Below are 20,029 nucleotides of genomic sequence, written 5' to 3'. Positions count from 1 at the left end.
ATGATTTAAAAGGAAAAACCTAATATGAAAATTATGATAATATATTTTTTTTTAAATGTTTTAACAAATAAAATATTTATTTTATATTTAATAAATTTTTTAGGAAAATATTTTCTCTATATCATTTTAGAATTAATCAAACCATATTAAAAAAAATATGATTATTAGATCATTTATTAAAATTTCATATTTGAGATAAAATATTGGTAAGATGCTTCTTCCATTCTTGCAGAATTTTCCATTTTCCAAAATAAGATATCACAAGAGGAATCCACAGCCTCAAGTGAAGAACTGTTTGGCAGTTTATGATTTCAGTGCAAATGACATCCCAGACCAGGCCTGCTCCAGCCCTGTATCCAAACACCCTCCTCACCATCTCTCGGTTGGGTTATCCAATCACTACTGCCCCGCTCTCTCTCTCTCTGCATAGAAATGTGAGCTCCTCCTCAAGTGGCAGCCACCCACCCAAGTACAAAATCCATACGGCCATGTTCTTGGTCAAGAGTCATTGCTGTTACAATCTCCTCAATCCATCCAACACTGCTCCACTGGCCATGGCTATGTGCTCAAGCTTCTGTCCTCCTCAGGTTCCCAACCATTTCAGAGGAACAACACCCATTCCTTCTTTCCTCCCCAAACCACCTTCTTTCAAGGCCTTCTCTTCTCAAACAGCCACTGCTTCCACCAAAGGTGACTCTTTCTTCACGTTTCTTTGATGGGTATTCCGTTTTTATTTTCTCTTTTTGAATCTTAATTGGCAAGTCTGTGTTTGTGTAATCAGATTATTCACCACGGGTTGGCAGCTTTGTAAAATTTTGAATTGTTTAGCGTTAGTGCAGCTTTTGCGTGGGTGCTTTCATGGGGTTTGAGATGGTCAAAATCATGATAAACTGGAGGGGTTTACATTTGTGATGTTGAAATATTCTTGGTTAGATTAATTGGGGGTGATGATGAGGGATGATGGTGGAAAATCTTCATTTGAGTTTATTTGATTGGCTCATTTGTTTGTTTTGGTGATTTTATTTTTATAAAAATGATCAGAATCAAACTGCTTTTAGCGGTATTTTGGGAGATTATTTGAATTCCTAGATTTGCTTCTGAATTTAGGATTTTCTACCAGAAGCATTTTAAGATAGTATTTTCTTGAAGCTTAAATTGGTAAACTAAAGGGAATGATCCAGATTTCTGAAAAGTAAGAAGTCTCGGTTTTGGAACCAATAGGTAAAATTCTGAAGGCAGAGACAAAATCAGATTCCAGTTGAATGCAGATAAGACTCTAAATAGGTTCCCTTGTTATCATCATTATTAAAGTTTTATTGTTGTTGCTGCTGGCACGATGATGAGAAGTTAACTAGTAAATGAATACAGTGGAAACAAAAGTGTATCACCATCATATAGCGGTCATTTTGAGTTTTAAATCAGTTGTGTAGTATACTATTTGCGGTATATGATTTGCTTTAGTTGCTGGTAGCTTGTAATTTATTGGACTCAATCCAATTGTATTTGGAATTTGCACCAGATGAATTTCCGGCATGTGTTGGCTTTCTGGGTCTTGGTATCATGGGTTCTCCAATGGCACAAAATCTTATTAAATCGGGGTATGATTTCATTTCTTTATCTAATCTGCAGTAGGATGCCAGCTCCATTTTTTGCTGTTCTTGGATTAAATACTCCAATAAGGACATGACAATATTCTTAGAGCTTGAAAAAGAATCAGCGATTTGAAATCAATGTAGGATCCTCAGGATTTAAACTTTTTAATTCCCTATTTGGCATGTTGCAGATGTGATGTGACTGTCTGGAATAGGACCAAGAGCAAATGTGATCCCCTCATCAGCTTGGGTGCCAAGTAAGTAATTGAGGTACAACTATCAAATTGTTATTTATTTGTATATTGTAGTTCTATGGGTAGCCTTGACCATATTTGATCTGAATGTCATAAATGTGGATGAGAGCTCTGTTTTTAGTGTAATTCAACAGGACTTTGAAATCTCGATTACAACAATATCACAATATCCCTAATGAAATGAGAGCTCCATGGTGTTAGGCCAAAAGACCTGGGATTTAAGTTATATTTTACTTATTCCTTTTGCGGGGTTTATTACTCTTTTATCAGTAATACTGTATACTTATGGAAAAAGATGACTGTTGGTGAACTATAGTATCGTCTTCCTAGATATGTTGAGGGATTTTCTCAATATTGCTTATGTTTGTTCATTTGCTTGCACGGGTGCAAGTGTGATACTGATAACATACATTTCTTGCACTACTACAAGTATGTTCTTCAATCTAATTCGAAGATTCTTTATTTGGAAAACTTATGCAGAGACATCATCATAGATAAGTGAGGCTGTGAGAGGGGCTCCTCAATGTGTCATAAATGGAATTTACCTACAGCTAGATTCGATACTAGAATATGCTTTCTTGGCATGGCCAGCTTTATTACTAGGAGACTAGGATTAGTTTCCATGTTGACCTCTGATGGTTTGAGAACCTTTTGGGGAAAGATTCATCCTGAAGATTTCAGTTAACATGGTAGTTGCTCTTCTTTTCAGATACAAATCCTCTCCTGAAGAAGTAGCTGCATCTTGTGATGTCACATTTGCTATGCTTGCAGACCCTGAAAGTGCAGTGCGTATGTTTCATTTTAAAAATATGGCATGCACTTCTATGTTAGTTATGGCTACTGATTATCAATTTCTATCAGGTGGATGTTGCTTGTGGGAAGCATGGTGCTGCAAGTGGAATTGGTCCAGGAAAAGGGTATTATTTCCTTGTGTTCCCTCATGGGAAGGATATTGAACAATCCCAACATACTATGACATGCCATGTTTGAATAGAAAGAATTAGAAAATGAAAATATTTGAGTAGAGCACACTCTCTTCATGTGCCATGCTGCTTGTTTTTTCCTCTTTTCTCAGCAATTTGTGATTGGATTAAACATTTAAAGAACATTCATAGAGCCAACCAACATCAAACTTCTTCTCATATTCATATCTTTCTTTAAAGATACAGCACCTTTTAGAGTCCATTTGATGTGAAGCATGAAATCATGGAACGTTCAATGGGTATCTATTCATATATGTATATGTATTTAGGTATACAGTGCATGTGTATGTAGACGTGAGTCAAGTAATTATCAGTCTAAACATTATGCATGTGCACACACCATTGTATATAATGCACTGAGTATAATTTTTCTGTCATTACTTCCAAATTGTTTGTTTTCCACTTGTAATTGTGATGTTTAAGTTGTGTTGAACTTCTTTCCGTGCAATGGGCATTCTCAGGTACGTAGATGTTTCAACAGTTGATGGTGGCACTTCTAAATTGATTGGTGAACATATTAAAGCTACTGGGGCATTGTTTTTGGAGGTAAAATGATTACTTCTTTTATAAGTTACTGACATGTTAATGTTGTGCAAAAGACACTTATATATTAATGCTTTCTGTAGGCTCCAGTTTCAGGCTCCAAAAAGCCAGCAGAAGATGGACAACTAATATTTCTTACAGCTGGTAAGCAATATTTATTTTTCTCTTAATTTATCTGAGAATTTGTTGTGGCAGTAATGATTCACTATTTTTCTGTTGGTAACATGAATTTTACATGCAAAGCAGAATCATTTGTCAAACTAATAGTGTTATTGGTTAACCGCAAGATTCTTCTACTCTTTCTTCCTCCACTTTCAGATCATTACTTTTTTTTTTTTCTTTTTTCCCATTAGAAAGCTGTGTTGCAAGCAGTATCGGGGGCCTCACTGAAACTGAAGTTATGGCTGTAATCTTTCAGGTGACAAATCTCTGTATGAAACTGTTGCTCCACTCTTAGACATCATGGGAAAGGTATTTTCTATTCCTATAATTATAACCTGATGACCTGGTTACTCAATTCGATTCTTTACATTTATTTGAATGTGCTTTTGTTCCAGTCAAGATTTTTCCTTGGGAGTGTCGGAAATGGAGCTGCAATGAAACTTGTTGTCAACATGGTGATGGGAAGGTTCTGAAAAGTCAATCCTGAATTAAAATTCTCTTTTTCAATGTTTTCCATTGTCCTAAGCAATTAGTAATAATGTTTCTTCATTTATACTGGAATCTTTGCAGTATGATGGCCTCTTTTTCTGAAGGGTTGCTTCTCGGTGAGAAAGTGGGGTTGGATCCAGATGTTATTGTCGAGGTATTCCCATGGCTAAGACCTCACTTTTTTTATTGTATACACTCTGGTTTTGCTCTGAACTGCATTTAATTGATTAGTCACCGATTTTAATGATTTACATTTATGTTATTGGTTTGTTTATCACTTAGTTTTGAACGATAAGATTGTGAGTTGCAATGGTCAACAAATAGATTGATCTTGTTACTTGGAAGCTCCTCGATGTATAATTCATATAGTCATTGTTTAAGGGCATAGACCGGGTTTGCAATGTAGTAATTTGTGCCAGGAGCTTTTTTACTGAATTGGGAAGCGAAAACAGGAGCAGACATGACATATGGAAATGGGAACCAAAGTATTGAAGCAACATGGGAAATGTGAGGGAAATATTAGTATGAAAATACTATAAAGCAAATACAGAAAGTTTAAATGCAGAAAAAGCTTTGAGCTTGTGACGCATTTGAATTTCTCCCATCTTGCAATGGTAGTGCACTTCTGGAATGCAACACCATGGTAGGGCACTTCTGGAGTACACACCATAACTTTGGTTTCCTGTGTTTCAGGACTTCATGGACTTCTTTTAACTAGGTAAACACATTTAAAATCCATGAGGTCCATTCGGTTCAAAATGAACAATATCTACAAGTGCTTACTGATAGTATTAGAGCTACATCAGGGTGTGAGACTCTAAATGATCCCACAATCCCATAGAACATTATGCACAAGGGTGACTATGATATCCCACATTGTTGACACTATATATGTAGTGGACTTCTGACTTGTCCTAGAAGTTCCCTCCTGTTTGCCTCTCCTCCACTTTGAACATATTCATGGTTTTGTTTTTCTTTCTCTGGTTTTGCAGGTAATATCACAGGGAGCCATAAGTGCACCAATGTTTTCCATGAAAGGTCCTTCAATGGTGAAATCCCTCTACCCAACTGCATTTCCCTTAAAGCATCAGCAAAAGGTCTGTAGCCTTCCTGGACTGTTCTGCACCAATCCCACCTGACACCACCCCCATCATGCCACCCTTAACTTATTTCTCGGCTGCAGGATCTCAGGCTTGCCCTTGGATTAGCAGAATCTGTTTCCCAGCCTACTCCAATCGCAGCAGCTGCCAATGAACTATACAAAGTAGCCAAATCTCATGGCCTCAGCGACCACGACTTCTCAGCAGTCGTTGAAGCACTGAAAGTGAAGATGCAGGACCCCCCAGAATACTAAAGCCATCTTCCATTGTAATCCAAGTAGAAATAGTTTCCCTTTAGGCATGAAACTCGATAGAATTTATCGGTTGATTCAAGTTCAAACATTCCATGATCATTCATGAGTTCTGTATTCCCTACAGACCAAATTTTTATGATGAAATGAAGCTAAATTTTCAGTATCAATTTTGAATGAAGTCTTCATTTTGTGGGCTCTTGTTCTTCCAGGAAAATGAGATATCCATTTGCTTCATAGTCTAAGCTCTGAAATACACACTAGGAGTTTGTTAGTTGATTACATTTCCATTATTTTTAAGCTTTCAAAAATGCTATTTTCTTTGGGTTTAGCTTCCTCATTGTCCTTTAAAGTGGCATTTTCTTGTGTTTAGCTCCTCATTGTCTAGGTGTAAATAAGTACCCTACTGAATTCCCAATTCCAATGGTTAAATAAGGATTATGGAACAACGGTATAAACAAATGAGATTCGGGTACAAAAACAAATAAGATAAAGATATAGAAGATATAGAAAAACGAGACTTGATATGAAATAATGGAACTTAAGTGTAAGACAATGAGACCATTTGTATATCGAGACCCTTTTTTTATGTATAGAACATGACAAGTGATTATGTAAAAAAGTAATGTAAGTATTTGCATGATAATTTGTGAATGGTTAAGACTTTTCGGTATTTTCTCGGATTTGGTATTTTGCTAAAAAGTGTTTTTTAGAACAAAAAGTCCCTTTTAATTACCTTTTTTGTGTTTGATATTTTCATTGTTTAGCCAAGATTGGGAAGGTTGACAAGCATACGAGCTCTTAAATTATTGGTATATGATATAGATATTTGTAAAATTGAATACGTATATAGTATATATTTATTCAGAGATATTAAAAATAATTAATTTATTTAATTTTAGCATTATGATGAGCCCTTCGGCTAAATGGGCCAAACCAAACCCTAGCCGTCATGTGGTTTTGCCAACCGCCAGGCCCAACCGCCAACCCACTTCCGTGATCTTTAATTTGTAAGTTTTTCCCACGCGGGTTGTAGGCGCGTGACTTAAACGCCTATCCTCTCAGTATATAAATTCCCAACCTCTTGAAGCCCTTGTACCTCCTCTGTTTTCCTTCAGTTTCTCTCACGTTCTCGCCCCTAGGGTTTCGCTTATTCCTATCGAGTTTTACTCGTTGCTATCTCTTACAATGAGCAACGACAAGGATCAGTTCAACATCGCTGATCTCGGAGCCGCCCTCCCCGCCGCTGCTGCCGGTACTGTCAATCTTAAACCCTAATCTATCTCCACTCTCTTTTTAGCGTGTGCTTTTATGGTCTGTTTGGTTGTTGAGAAAGCGGAGGAAAGGACAAGAGAGGCAAAGTTTGATTTTTTTGGTGGATTCGGTTTTTCTGTGGAGTTTCGGAGTAGTAGAAATCTGAAGTTCCAGGCTTTTCTTATTTCTTCGCTTGTTTGGTTTGTTTTCTCAGCATCAAAACGGAGCGAGTGTGGCTATTTTGAGTTCTAATCCTTGTGTTTATGTTCTGTGTAGCTCTTAGTGCGGAGGATCGGGCCGGGCTCGTGAACGCTCTCAAGGTTGGTTGGTGTTGTGAATTGTGCCGTTTTCAAGTAGAGGGTTTGTTTATTTGATTGGAGGACTTAGATTTTGGGGTTTTGTGATTTTAATTGTGTTCTTTTGGGGGTGTTTTGATGCAGAATAAGCTTCAGAATTTGGCTGGGCAGCACTCAGATGTTCTGGAAACTCTTTCACCGAATGTCAGAAAGCGTGTTGAGTTTCTCAGAGAAATTCAGGTTTGAGTTCTTTTCAAATCTTATAAAAACGTGTCAGTTTTTTTTTTTATCCGTTGAGATTTGATGGGCAATTGTATTCAATTTGTGGATGTTTTGTTTCTTATATTAGTTTTATTATATGATTGATGCATGCTAACTTTAGACTCAAAAACTTTTCAATTTTGATTATGCAAACATCAATATGCACATACATAGGTGTATCTAAAATAGAAGTCTTGGTGATATTTCACGAAAATTGATTGCTGCCTCACTGGGGTATATTGCCAATGTATTGGTTAAGGCTGATATACCCAGACATGAAACAGAAGAAGAGAAACAACATTTACTGTGCCAAAGAGATTGAGTGAAGATGTCATGGACAGTGGGACAGAGAGGACAGCATTGTGGGAATTCTTGGGACATTTTAAATGGTTGTTATAGTGTGGATCATAGCCGTTATGATTGTGGGATGGTCCATCAACCTAATGCTAAAGAAGGAAAAGAACTACCAAGAGAAGGCACGAAATGAGTGGTTCCCCACTTATTAGTTTACCCAAATTACACATTTTTCACATTTAGTGGTCTTTGTTTGGTAACATGGATATATAGTCGTTTGTATTAGAAGTTCCTAAAATTTCCTTGGAAATTAATGTTACATTTGCATAGTAGTTTCCATCATTCCTTGTTTTACAAAAAAAAAAATTCTATTGTTATATTTGTTGATATTTTAACATATTTGGACAATCATAAATTCCTTGATTTGTTATGTAGTGATACCAAATATCAGTTAAAAAAATATATATATTTTTCCCCACTTGGTGCTGTTTGAGAATTTCTTGAAGTGGAGAAGGCTTAACATGTTTGATATTGTTTTAAGTTTTTTCCCTCCTCCTCCTTCTCTTCCTTCTTCTTTTGTCCCTTGGGGTGGGGTTGGGGAGGGAGGGGGTTGTTTTGACACACAAGCAAAAATAATATTAACAGCCCCTAGCAAAAAACCCATTGTTGTAAACATTTGTCAAGATTTTGAGATCTTTGTTAATATCTTAAATGTCTAGTTAGTGAAAATATGTATGCGGCTTATTACCTTTATTTCAAAAGTTATGTTTTTTTTTTGCTAATATTAATCTCTTTGTAAATTGATGCTATTGGTCATTTATTTTCAAAATCTTGATATGATTGTCATTATTATTATTATTATTATTTTTATTATTATAGAAATCAACCTTAAATTAGTTTCAAAATGTATTCCACAAATTTGATGGTGATTTTTTTTTTCAAAGGCAGAATTGAATTGAGTTTTGTGTCTCAGATTCCCTTGGATGATCTGCATTTAATACAATTGGAATTTTTTTTTTCTAGCACAAGTGTCTAGGTGAAGAATTTGAAAGTATCACAAACATTTATTAGTCTTGTGATTCTATGTTCACTTGGGCCTTTTTAAAATGTTGATAATTTGGACATTTATATCAAACATGTTTTATTCATGATCTTATCATTTATGCCTGCACAAGCTTCCTTATATCTGAAGGTTGCTAGAAGTGATTAGGTTTCTTAAGGTTCTGAAATTTAGAGCTGTGGAGTAGTTTGATATGTTCTCAATTTGTAGGGTCAACATGATGAGCTGGAGGCTAAATTTTTTGAGGAAAGAGCTGCACTTGAAGCAAAATACCAAAAGCTTTACGAACCACTTTACACAAAGGTACTTGCGAGTATTAAATTCTACATTTTTATTATTATATAATTTTGTTATGACTATGAACTTCTATTTTTCAGACATTGTTTCTTCTAAATTAAATTTGCAAACTAGAAACGGGAATCATGTGTTTCTGAGTTGACAGATTTGCAGATTTATTATTTTGGTGGTTAATTCAATTACATATGGAGCATTTGCAGAGATATGAAATTGTCAATGGTGTAGTTGAAGTTGAAGGCATCACCAACGAAGCCCCAATGGACCAAGAAGAGGATAAAGCCACTGAAGGTACTTTTCAAGTTCAACATTCAGAGCTTTATTTTCTGGGTTTCAAGTTTATTGCTCTTGATTCACTTTGCATACTTAATACAGAGAAAGGAGTGCCTAACTTCTGGCTTACTGCGATGAAGACCAATGAAGTACTGGCTGAGGAGGTAAGGGATTTGAACAAGCCATTTTTCATTTGGTTTTCATATTTTGAATTGATTCTGAAATATTGACTTCTTGTTACCTGGAGTTTAGATATCAGAGCGTGATGAAGGGGCCCTCAAATATCTCAAAGATATCAAGTGGTATAGGATTGATAATCCAAAGGGCTTCAAGCTGGAGTTTTATTTTGATGCTAATCCTTACTTCAAAAACTCTATTCTGACAAAAACATATCACATGATTGATGATGATGAACCTATTTTAGAGAAAGCAATAGGGTAACAATCTATACTCATTATCTTGCTGGAAAGCTGTGCTTCATCTTTCACCATAGCTCACATAATATTGGTCACTATGTAGGACGGAGATTGAATGGTATCCAGGGAAAAGTTTGACCCAAAAGCTCCTAAAGAAGAAGCCTAGGAAGGGATCAAAGAATGCCAAACCCATTACTAAGACAGAAAATTGTGAAAGTTTCTTCAATTTCTTCAACCCTCCACAGGTCCCTGAGGATGAAGAGGATATTGATGAAGATGTTGTAAGTTTTTTTTTACATGAAAAATACCTACCAACATCCTTTTAACAATGACATAGGCTTACTTTTTTATTTCTTTCATAATGTATTGACAGGCTGAAGAACTCCAAAATCAAATGGAACAAGACTATGACATAGGGTAAGTCACTGAATTAACCACTGGACTGAGATTATCCTGGTTTTCAAATCAATAATGAAGCCATCTGGTGGTTAAAAAATGGATGACTGGTGTTCCAGTTGAACATTATTTCCATGAACATTCTGGTGTTGTGAATTTGCCAATCTGTTCTGTTTGTTATTTACACGGTGATCTCAAGGAAATGAAATGATTATATCTGTTGCCCATTTAAGGCACAAGTGGATACCATGAAGTCAGAGACATGACAAAAGATGAAAAAAAGAATTTTCTCTAGCCTGATGTTATATAGTATGTGAATGATGTTGTTTCTTAAAAAATTCAATAAAGCGCCCAATTTTGTAAAGAAAAAGGAGGTTCCCAATTTTGATTCAAAACACAGTTAAACTGCATGTTACCAGATGTTTAGGCGCCCTTAGTTTATTGGTTTGGCTGGGAAAATTTTAATCTGATTTTATCATAAAATCATCTATACTTTTTCTTCTTTTTTTTTTCTTTTTTTCTGAAATCACATCAAAAGTTGTTTTTGCATTGTGTAGTTCGACCATTCGGGACAAAATTATTCCTCATGCTGTGTCATGGTTTACGGGGGAAGCTGTTCAAGGGGATGAGTTTGAAGATATAGAAGATGATGATGATGAAGATGGGGATGATGAAGATGAGGAGGACGAAGAGGACGAGGATGAGGAGGAGGATGATGAAGATGAGGATGAGGAAGAGGAAGACAAGAGTAGGAAGAAGGTAAAGATATTGAAGAGACCCCAAACTGTATACATGTAAATGATTAGATGGTAGATTTTTTGTAGTTATCAAGATTCTAATATCATTTTTTTTCCCATGGCTTTTGATCGAAATATTCTGGCAGACATCTACTGGACCCAAGGTGAGATAAACCAACCATGTTAAATTATCTGTTCTGTGTGTAAATCATGTTAGGATTTTCTTAACATCTGGATTGGTTTTTTCAACTGCAGAAGAGTGGAAGATCACATGCTGGGGAAGGTCAGCTGGGTGAGCGTCCTCCTGAGTGCAAGCAACAGTAGTATTAGATTGCAGACAACAGACATGGAAGCCAGATGAGTCAATGGTGTCCTGGTTGTTGAGAGTTTTGGGTCTTTGATTTTCTCTCATTATCATTCAATTATCATTGCCTGTTCCTCTTTTTTCCCCTTGTCTTTACCATAGAGGAGCTTTATAATTTGTTGGGGTTTGGGTTCTTCTGGGGTTGGCTTGAGTTGTGGATTTCCAATTACATTGTTGAATTATATATTGATGTTGTGTCTTAAATGGTTAGTATTAAGTCAATGTATATTAATGTTCTTTTTCTATGGTTCTTGAGTGGTTATGTTGATGTACGTGCTTATTTTTTATCCTTTATCTGTTATTGTTCAAGTGTCAGTCCTGTTCCCGGTTACAGTCATCCCCAGGTACTTACAAGTTGTCTTTATTTCCAAAGATTTTTATGGGGAACACCTTTGTCCCTCTATATTGCCTGTAATGTGTACCAGATCTAGGTTCTGGGAGGGCCAAGGCCTTTGAATCTGAAAGGCCAGGTCTGTTGTTGGTCCATTTCGCTGGTTTTGGTTCAGAATGACCTGATTTTCCTCTTGAATCATTTCTAGCAATTCCAGAAATTGGTTGTTCTGACATTTGTGTGGGATGGTTCCTGGTTTTGTTTGATAGGTGAAGATGTTAGGATTATTAGGGAATCCTGGAAATAGAGTACTGTTGCTGCTAAGCTACTTTTCTTGATTTTAATCCTCATTCATAAGCACTCTCCTGAGTTAATTAATTCTGTTACATTAGAGTTAAATATAAAGAGTGAAACACCTCGGATTCTTCTATAATTATGGTACCTATGATTTAGGTTGGGTTAAACATAGTATACCAAATTCTCAGGTCAGATTCTAGTTTAGATTTCTCTACTTAGTAGATAACTGATTATTCGCTGCTCATCAGGAATTATTCTCTTATATTGTACTAACTTTGAATTGATTCCAGCTAGGTAACAAAAGAAACTGACATGAATTACATAAGAGGATTTGCTGCAGACTTCTAGTACAAATCCATAGAAGAAGATAAATTTGCAAAAGCCTGGCTCTTCACTCACAACTCTACATACATCTCTAGTCTCGTTTCCTTCAATTGATTTTAGCTTTCTTCATGCTCCAAGCTCTCAGTGTTGTCATCCCTACACTCCCAGTTCCTTTGTTGAAGGCATACAAGTGGGCTTCACCGTCAATAGCCAATGTAGGATAAACCCTAGCTGTTATGCAAACCTTTCCACCTCCTCCAAAGCTCTCCACTATTGAGTGATCAATCTGCAAAATGGATGTCAACCTCTTATATCAACTTTTGTTCTTTTTTATTTTTGCCAGAAAAAGGTTCCCCACTAGTGTAAAAGTCATCCATTCCCAAATCTAGGAAGTCGATGGCAACGAGGACATACAGATGATGTGATGGTGCAGGCTATATGTATATATATATATCTATGTTGTAAGCCATTAGTGAGTGAAACTTCTTCCTTACAAACTCTACTTTGCCAAAAGAATCTACCCACTTTTGAGTGATTGAAAGCTACCTGCACTTTCAAGGGAGACAAAGGGTTGGAATCTACTTGGCTCAGTACCCTCCATGGGTGGGGGGGTTGGGGTTGGGTACTTTTTTATGGTACAGTAATGCTAACAATTCTTATCATTCTTCTTGGTCATTTCTCGTCTCTGTAGCCTACATCTCTTAAATACTAGGAGAGATTCAAACTCTAGACCTCTAATTTATTGTCAAAATGAACTTTTATTGTGCTAGGTGGATTCTAGGATATTTATGAAGTTATTTCTCTAAGTTGGCTGAGACATTCAAAAACCCTAGCATCACATGCAAAAGGCCTCTGAGCTTCAAAGATTTTTAATTTTGGCCGGTGTTGAAGTGTTGAATGATGTAACCATGACTAAAGGGCAGAACCTGAGGAGGGAGAATTCAGGAAAGGGGTCTGATATTTCCTAGTGGGTGGTCCTAATTTCTATGGCTGTTTCCCATACCTTTAAATGATTTTTTGACATGTGAAGACTCTTAAATTTTTATATTTTTGTTGAATGAACTTACCAAACTCCTTAGTGACAGCTTCTCATGGACAGGATCCACGTTCAAAAATGCCCCATACGTGGTCTTATCATTATCATTATCTAAAGACGACCTGCAAAAACAAAAATAAAAAAAATAAAAAAAATCAGTACCCAGAAAATGGTAACACAGTCTGATTAAATCTAGAGAGAGACAGAGAGAGGGATAGATGACCTGCTTTGGTCACTGCACATGAGCACCACATATTTGGTCTGACGTTTGAAAATTCTAAAGAAAACAGCTGTGTATTCTTCCATGCCCTTCGAAGCCAGCACCATTAGTCCAAATGGCCCTAGCCCACCTTTTACTGATGCGCCCTTTTGACTGCACAGCAGCTGTGGATTACTCCAGCTTTCGTCAAAAACCTCTGCTTTCTCAAAGTCTGATATCTTAAACGATATCTCCACATCTGCCTGTAATAAACCAATAGATAATTCAAAAGCATTATACACATGTTTTTTAACTCCCTCTTTGTCAAAACAGCATTCCAGAGAAAATCTACCAGATGGGTTTATCACCAAAACCTTACCTGTGATGCTGTTATTCCACCAACTTCAACCTTTGATCCTCCCTTCAGCTCTCTGCTAGACAAATGCCCCGGCTTAATCCGTTGTTTTTCAATCTCTGCAATCGGCCATTGCAGTAACTGTTTCCCAGACTTGTCCAGCCAAACATTCCTTGGAATTGCCTACAAAATGAATCCAGGATCAGCATCTAGTACACAGAAACTAGTGACTTGAGACTGCCTCATCATTCTAGGCATATTCATGAACAATTCTGAGTGATAAAGAGGTAAATTACCTGAACTCCAGACCATCCCTTCTCGATATCGTGCTCCACGCTAGATGATTCGTTGATCCAACCCCACAAGATTCTTCGGTTCTTAGCGTTGTCAAAGAAGGTTTTTGAAGCATAAAACTTGCCATAATCATATCTTAAGCCTGAGTCATTATCCACAGACCCCTTATCTGGGACATAGGTATCCTTCACACGGTTGTAGCTTCCAATCGTGTAGTAGTCATGCTTAGTATCATCCAAGCTCAATTTAAGAACATATTTAAGGGTTTTACCTATCGATGATGTATCTACACCCGTAGAGCTGTTAATAGATACTGGAAAAAAGTCTGGACACTCCCACATTCCAGTATTCTTCCCTGAATGCAACGGGTGTTGTGCTTTAGTCCAGCGGACAAAATCTTTGCTCCTATACAAAATTGCTAATCCTTTTCGTTTTATTTTGCTTCCAATTATCACCCTCCATCTTCCATCAGTGCCCTGCCAAGCAGTGGTAGGGTCTCTGAATGAGCTAGCATTGATGCTGTTGCTGGTAGTAGGTTCCATTAGAGGGTTCTGAGGGAGCTTAGTCCATTCTAGAAGGAAGGGGTCAGAGAGATTTTTGGGCACAGCCATGTTCTGAACCTGCTTGTTCTGTGGATCAATACCAGTATAGAGAATCACTGGCTTGCCGTTTGGCAGGATGGTCGCTGAACCTGACCAGCAGCCATTGATATCAGCTGGCTGGGATGGGGAAATGGCATATTTATGAGGAGTCCAGTTGACAAGATCGGTTGATGTGGAATGTGCCCACACTATGTTTCCCCAAACTGCACCACGGGGATTGTATTGATAGAAGAAATGGTAGAGCCCCTTGTAGATCATAGGCCCTGCAATGAGATAGAACGCAATGCCTTAGTACTTAAAAGAATTAGTACATGACGCCAAAGCCAATTGACATCAAAACAACTTTGTTTTAGGAGTTGTGGGTGGTGTTGTGTGTTGAAACTTTTGATACATTTTAGTTTTCCATCATCTCTGGGTTAAGCCTAAATCAAATGAAAATACAAACCCAGAAACCAGAAAGAAAAAATAAAAGTCAACTCTCCACTATTAGGGTCCATGAATCCAAACACTATGGTCAGTTGTTCAAACAAGATTTGGATTCTTCTCTTTGGGTCATTTCTCTAGTTTCTTTTGAGTTGAGATTAGGATTAGGAATGACCAAACCCTGGAAACCATCAAAATAGTAAGAGGAGAAGAGGAAGAGAAAAGAAGAGAACTAACCATTAGGATCTGCATATTCCAAACACAGCCCCATTTGCCAATCCCACATCAGAACATGTCAAAAGAGAACAAAGCCAAAAACCCAGGTTAACAGAGAGATAGAAACAAGGGAATATACCAACAAGAAGGAACCCATGAAAATGTAAAGAAAAAGACAAAAACAACATATACCATTCATCCAGTTCTTGCGAGGCTGGAAATGATATCCAGTTCTGTAAGGCTGGTGGGTTTTTAAAGAAGAGGGAGACTGGTTTTGGAGGTGGATGTAGACTTGGTGGGAGGCTTCAAGGGGCACAAAGCCATGGCCAAAGAACAGAGAGAAGAAGAACCATAATAGGCAATGAGAAGAGGTGGCCATGATGGCTTTGTGGGAATGAGGAGAGAGCCTTAGGCCAGAGTGTCCTATTTATAGTGAAGGATTTTGGGTGATGGGAAAAGTCACCAATGAGGTTTTTTACTTTCATTTTTTTATTATTTCTTATCCCCACAAAAAATCAGGAAAAAAAGTGTTTTTGGATAGGAGAAGTGCCATAGAAAATTAGAGAGGTTCTGCATCAATGGAAGTCAATATATGGGGATGGTTGAATATTTAGAAAAGACAAAGAAAAAGGCGGGGGAAGTGTGTAGGCAATTTCCCTTGGGCCACCCCAAAGGCCATGTGGTTCCTTTTCTTTAGCTAAATTTTATTTTAATAATAATAATAAAATAAAAAAAAGTTGATTTTGGGATTGGCCAAAAAGCTCCTTTTCCATATCATATGGAAAGAAAAATCCACTCAGATATAGATAAGGTACTGTTACTTTGCATTGATGTCTTATGATCTTATATTTCTTATCTCTTTTATTAGTGTCATAATTTCATTTTTGAATGGTTTAAATGAGTCAAACAAAAATTTTGATATGATAGCAAATTAAATATCTATAATAATTACTTATTAGAAATAAAGACTGCAAGTGTATCACATGTGGCCAATTTATAATTAATATTTAATTTGCAATGGGATTTTAAATAAATCTACTTATAGAAATTAATATGTAGATTATAATTTTTTCAATTTTTTTATATTTTATTATGTTTTGTCGATATTAAATTTCAAAATCCAAGTGGGTTATTTCTATTCATGGATAAGGAATCTTAATACTGTGTTATATGATTTTTATCTCTAATTCATTAGAGACCCGAAGAAATAAAAGTAGAAGGAAATAATTTATTAATAAAATCCGAATCTTAAAATTTTAAATTTAGACTCGTTGACTTTGAAAAATCATTATCTTCAACATCTAATACTACAATTAGTCAAGAAATGCTTTTGATGCAAACATTAATTGTATTGGACAAATAAGATAGATACAATTTCGATTGTATGAAAAGTTATATGCCCACTACCATTTATATGGAAAATTGAAACCCCTAATGAGGATATAATAATTAACTTGTGGAATCAATTAATCGTCAAAAATGAACACATTAATGAGCCTAACTATGGACACTCAAAGATTGGCTGGACACCTTTGACCTAATACATTATTTGTCCTGTTTAAAACCATTACAAATTTGAATTCTAAATTTGACTAAAGTCTCTGTGAGATTTCTCCCCCAAAGAGATGAGAGAGAGAGACAGAGAGACAAATGGGAAGGGGGGGGGCGGCGGAGCAGAGAACTAAAAGGAAAAGAAGGGTACCCATTTTTTGGGGCAATTTTCAATGGACCACCCAACCCAATGGGCATATGTCACTATCTCCACAGCAGATTGTGACCTTTCACATTTGGGTGTGTTGTAATGCTTACTGTATGTATCAGCTTTGAAGACTTATCTGAGTTTGAATTTCTGGGTAAAAGCCTGAAAAACAGGGGGTTTGATCATCTGTTAGATTTTGACTTGAAGTTCTTGGTCTCACATGGTAATTGTTTTTGCATTTGCTTACTGAAAATTCAACTCTCAAAACACAAATTTTGAGACTAAATACAGTTTTCAGTCTGCAGAATGGTCTTAGGCTCTTCACATTTCTTCTATCCATACATCACCTCCTGGAAAATTCACTTGGACTCTCTCTCTTCCTGCCACTTCCCCTTTGTTTTTTTCTTCAACTTCTCAGTTCTTTCAAAGCCATCTAAGCTAATATCATGGCCCTAAGGTTCTTGATTACCACCCTGATTAATATAATAATCCATAGTGCTTTGAAAAAAGGGCCTAAGGAAGGAAAAGAGAACCACAATCCTTGTATTAAACTCTTCTTCTTCTTGTAAGTGTCAAGATTGAGTTTCTTAAAGCTTAAAGATAAAGCACAGTGGCCTTAAACCATAGAAAAACAGCTTTACTTTGTCTCTTGTGTTGTCGTCCTTAATATTAAAACCATGGTTGGTTTCTTTGAAGAGTTATGGCATTGAATCATCCTCATCTTATCTCGTCTTTTTGCTGTTATGATTGATTATTCGTTAAGGTAGGTAAGCGCCAGCCCCCAGTCGTCCACGTGCAGAGCATATTGTGCCACCAGGTCTGCACAAACCATGTTCTGCATATCATATTCTTGTGGATTAATGCAACTTGGATAAACGTCCCCTGTAGTTTGGTCAACAATTTTTATAGTTGTGATGGGAGATTCTTGGATCCCAAAGAATTTGACTAGGACAGTAAGCTTTAAAGTATAGAGAAAATGGTGATAACCCACCTAATTTTTCCTCAAATCATCGGTTTCTAACACTCAAAATCAATGCACATCTGTCAGCTTCTTCTTCATCTTAGGCCTATTCATGGAGCACTAGCTACATGGGATGCAACTTTTTGATATTTTTATTTGTTCTCATGTTGATTCAGGAGCTAAAAAGAATTGGAATGCCCCATTTTACAACTGATAAATCTATGAAAACAAGTAGGTCAATCCCCAAAAAGTTCTCAAATGGGTAGATATATATCTATACTTCCAAAAGGACTCATTTCTTTGAATGGTTTTGAGCTTTGAAAATGGGCAAAAGTCCATTCTGGTGGCCATGAAATTATGCAGAAAGTATGAACTATCGAAAGTAGAGAGAGTTGGGGAATTTTTGATGCAGTAATCTAAAAGTTCTTTATCAAAAAGTAGTCTATGTGCTAGTGCCTAGTGAAAGTTGTGTTCTCTTATTGGATTTCTCCTTTTCATATGGAGGACAAAGGAGAGGAGCTTCTGCACTATCTGAGAATGGAAGAAATCTGATTAATCTCCTGGATCATTCTGCTGGGATGTGGCTTAATCTTTGAGTGCTTTCGCCACTAGTAAAAGGCGGCCTGTCAAGTGGGCTCACACAGCACTGTTTGTATGGTATTGCATTCAAAGAATGAATAATTGAATTAAGAACTGATGAAGAAGGGAAATATCAGCAAGCAAGAAGGGCCTGCATATATTGTTGGTAAGTGCCTCAAATTCCTGATTAGGGAAAAAGTCATGCGATGGAGATGAGTTTGTAGAGACTATACGGGGTGAATAGAGATAGATATCTGGTGGAGTGAGAAGGCTCGTGGTAGGGAAACATGGGATATCTCGAAAACCCAATTGTTGTATCTGATTCTCTTTTCTGAAATATTATCTACTGTATAGTGGAATAATTCTCTTTCATTTCCTTCCAAAAACATTTTTTTTTCTCTTATTTCTTTTTATCCACTTCAATTTGTTTTTGTATCTCTAAATCTCTTGATAGACATAAGATAACTTCATGTTTAACTTAGTCTCTCAACACCATTCTTTTTTTCTTATTGTGAAATAATTAAAAAAAAATGTTGAAAGAAACATATGACAAATCACTCTTCTTTTTTTTCTCATTCAAGATATTGTCGGTTTATAAACTTAATATAAATTAAGAAAATGTTTTCAAAATATACAATGATTAAATTCATTTATAAAAACTTAATTGAAGTTAAGAAAATGTTTTCAAAATATACAATGATTAAATTCATTTATAAAAACTTAATTGAAGTTAAGTTTTGTTTCATCCACAAAAAACTATATCGCAGTTATGTTTTTAGTAGGAATGTTCATTTTAATGTAAATATAGTTAAATATCATTTATGAAATTGTAAAATATTAAGGTTAAAGTCTCGATTATTCAGTTAATTGAGTGTGATTCAAGGTTTTTGTTAAAGAACCTACTAAAATCAACATATTTCAAAAAAATCTAACTACACTAACTAAAATCTAGAGATTTAATATGTGAGAGCTTTTCATTCTTTGAATCTTTCTTGGATTTCAACAATTGTGACAAACCCTAACGCAGAAAACACAGGGTGTTTTAGAAAACATTTTTAAATTATTTTTTTGTTCTTTTCACTTATTTTCTTAAGGTTGTTTTAAAAGATAATTATACAAACACATAAAATGATTAAAAATAAAACATTAGATATAAAAATTAATTTAAAAACATACTTAAAAATATTAAAAACATGATTTTAGGTTTCTAAACAAAATTTGTTCTACAAAAATCAAAAAATAGTTTTCAGAAATTATTTTTCAGAATTATTTTCGAAAACCATTTCCAAACCAAGCTTAAAAACCTATTTTCAAAAACATTTATCAAATTTGGCCTTGATTTCTTGATTTTATGGCTTCAAGTGTTGGTTCAAAGTGTGACGTTACCGGCCTGAAAGAATTAAACGTGGATAACATGATAATGATCTCACTAAATCATTGAAACATCCAAAGGTGCTGTCATTCAAACTTGACTTTGTGCATTTGCCATGGTGAGATTTGTTGAAAATGCGGTGAGGAATATTCAGAGCTTTCTTTAGGGTCATGAAAGGTGCCAAGAAAATGAGAGAAAATGGTGGAAAATGAACAAGAAAAAAATTACCTCTCGATGTGTTCCTGGATAGGCGACACTTTAAGGTGCATTTAGTAGCACCACAATTTCATAATTTTTGTTTTTAAAATAAAATTTTTGAGAA

At 36.0% G+C, this 20,029-nt stretch overlaps 3 protein-coding genes across 3 annotated transcripts; 2 read left to right on the top strand and 1 right to left on the bottom strand.

The window, feature by feature from the left end:
• The first annotated feature begins 305 nt into the window (after positions 1-305).
• On the top strand, positions 306-5,551 carry LOC117921466 (glyoxylate/succinic semialdehyde reductase 2, chloroplastic). The gene is made up of 12 exons (XM_034839338.1): positions 306-690; positions 1,520-1,598; positions 1,784-1,849; positions 2,556-2,631; positions 2,708-2,763; positions 3,291-3,375; positions 3,456-3,516; positions 3,791-3,843; positions 3,930-4,000; positions 4,105-4,177; positions 5,016-5,120; positions 5,207-5,551. Exons 1-12 carry the CDS (start codon positions 306-308, stop codon positions 5,375-5,377), a joined length of 1,281 nt encoding a protein of 426 aa, XP_034695229.1. The 3' UTR covers positions 5,378-5,551.
• Positions 5,552-6,474: 923 nt separating this feature from the next.
• Positions 6,475-11,264, top strand: LOC117922067 (nucleosome assembly protein 1;4). Its single transcript, XM_034840067.1, has 12 exons — positions 6,475-6,629; positions 6,905-6,948; positions 7,069-7,164; positions 8,750-8,842; positions 9,037-9,124; positions 9,209-9,270; positions 9,359-9,543; positions 9,626-9,803; positions 9,896-9,939; positions 10,476-10,677; positions 10,802-10,819; positions 10,911-11,264. The coding sequence occupies exons 1-12, from the start codon at positions 6,563-6,565 to the stop codon at positions 10,977-10,979; spliced, it is 1,146 nt and encodes a 381-aa protein (XP_034695958.1). The 5' UTR covers positions 6,475-6,562; the 3' UTR covers positions 10,980-11,264.
• A 616-nt stretch (positions 11,265-11,880) lies between these two features.
• LOC117922066 (beta-fructofuranosidase, insoluble isoenzyme CWINV1-like) lies at positions 11,881-15,499 on the bottom strand. The gene is made up of 7 exons (XM_034840066.1): positions 15,289-15,499; positions 15,118-15,126; positions 13,858-14,720; positions 13,586-13,744; positions 13,231-13,469; positions 13,039-13,129; positions 11,881-12,257 (listed from the first exon to the last, which is right to left on the bottom strand). The coding sequence occupies exons 1-7, from the start codon at positions 15,473-15,475 to the stop codon at positions 12,078-12,080; spliced, it is 1,728 nt and encodes a 575-aa protein (XP_034695957.1). The 5' UTR covers positions 15,476-15,499; the 3' UTR covers positions 11,881-12,077.
• Positions 15,500-20,029: the final 4,530 nt, after the last annotated feature.

This window comes from Vitis riparia, chromosome 9 (assembly GCF_004353265.1).
Source record: "Vitis riparia cultivar Riparia Gloire de Montpellier isolate 1030 chromosome 9, EGFV_Vit.rip_1.0, whole genome shotgun sequence".
Lineage (NCBI taxonomy): Eukaryota > Viridiplantae > Streptophyta > Magnoliopsida > Vitales > Vitaceae > Vitis > Vitis riparia.
This window is presented reverse-complemented; position numbering and strand designations above follow the sequence as displayed.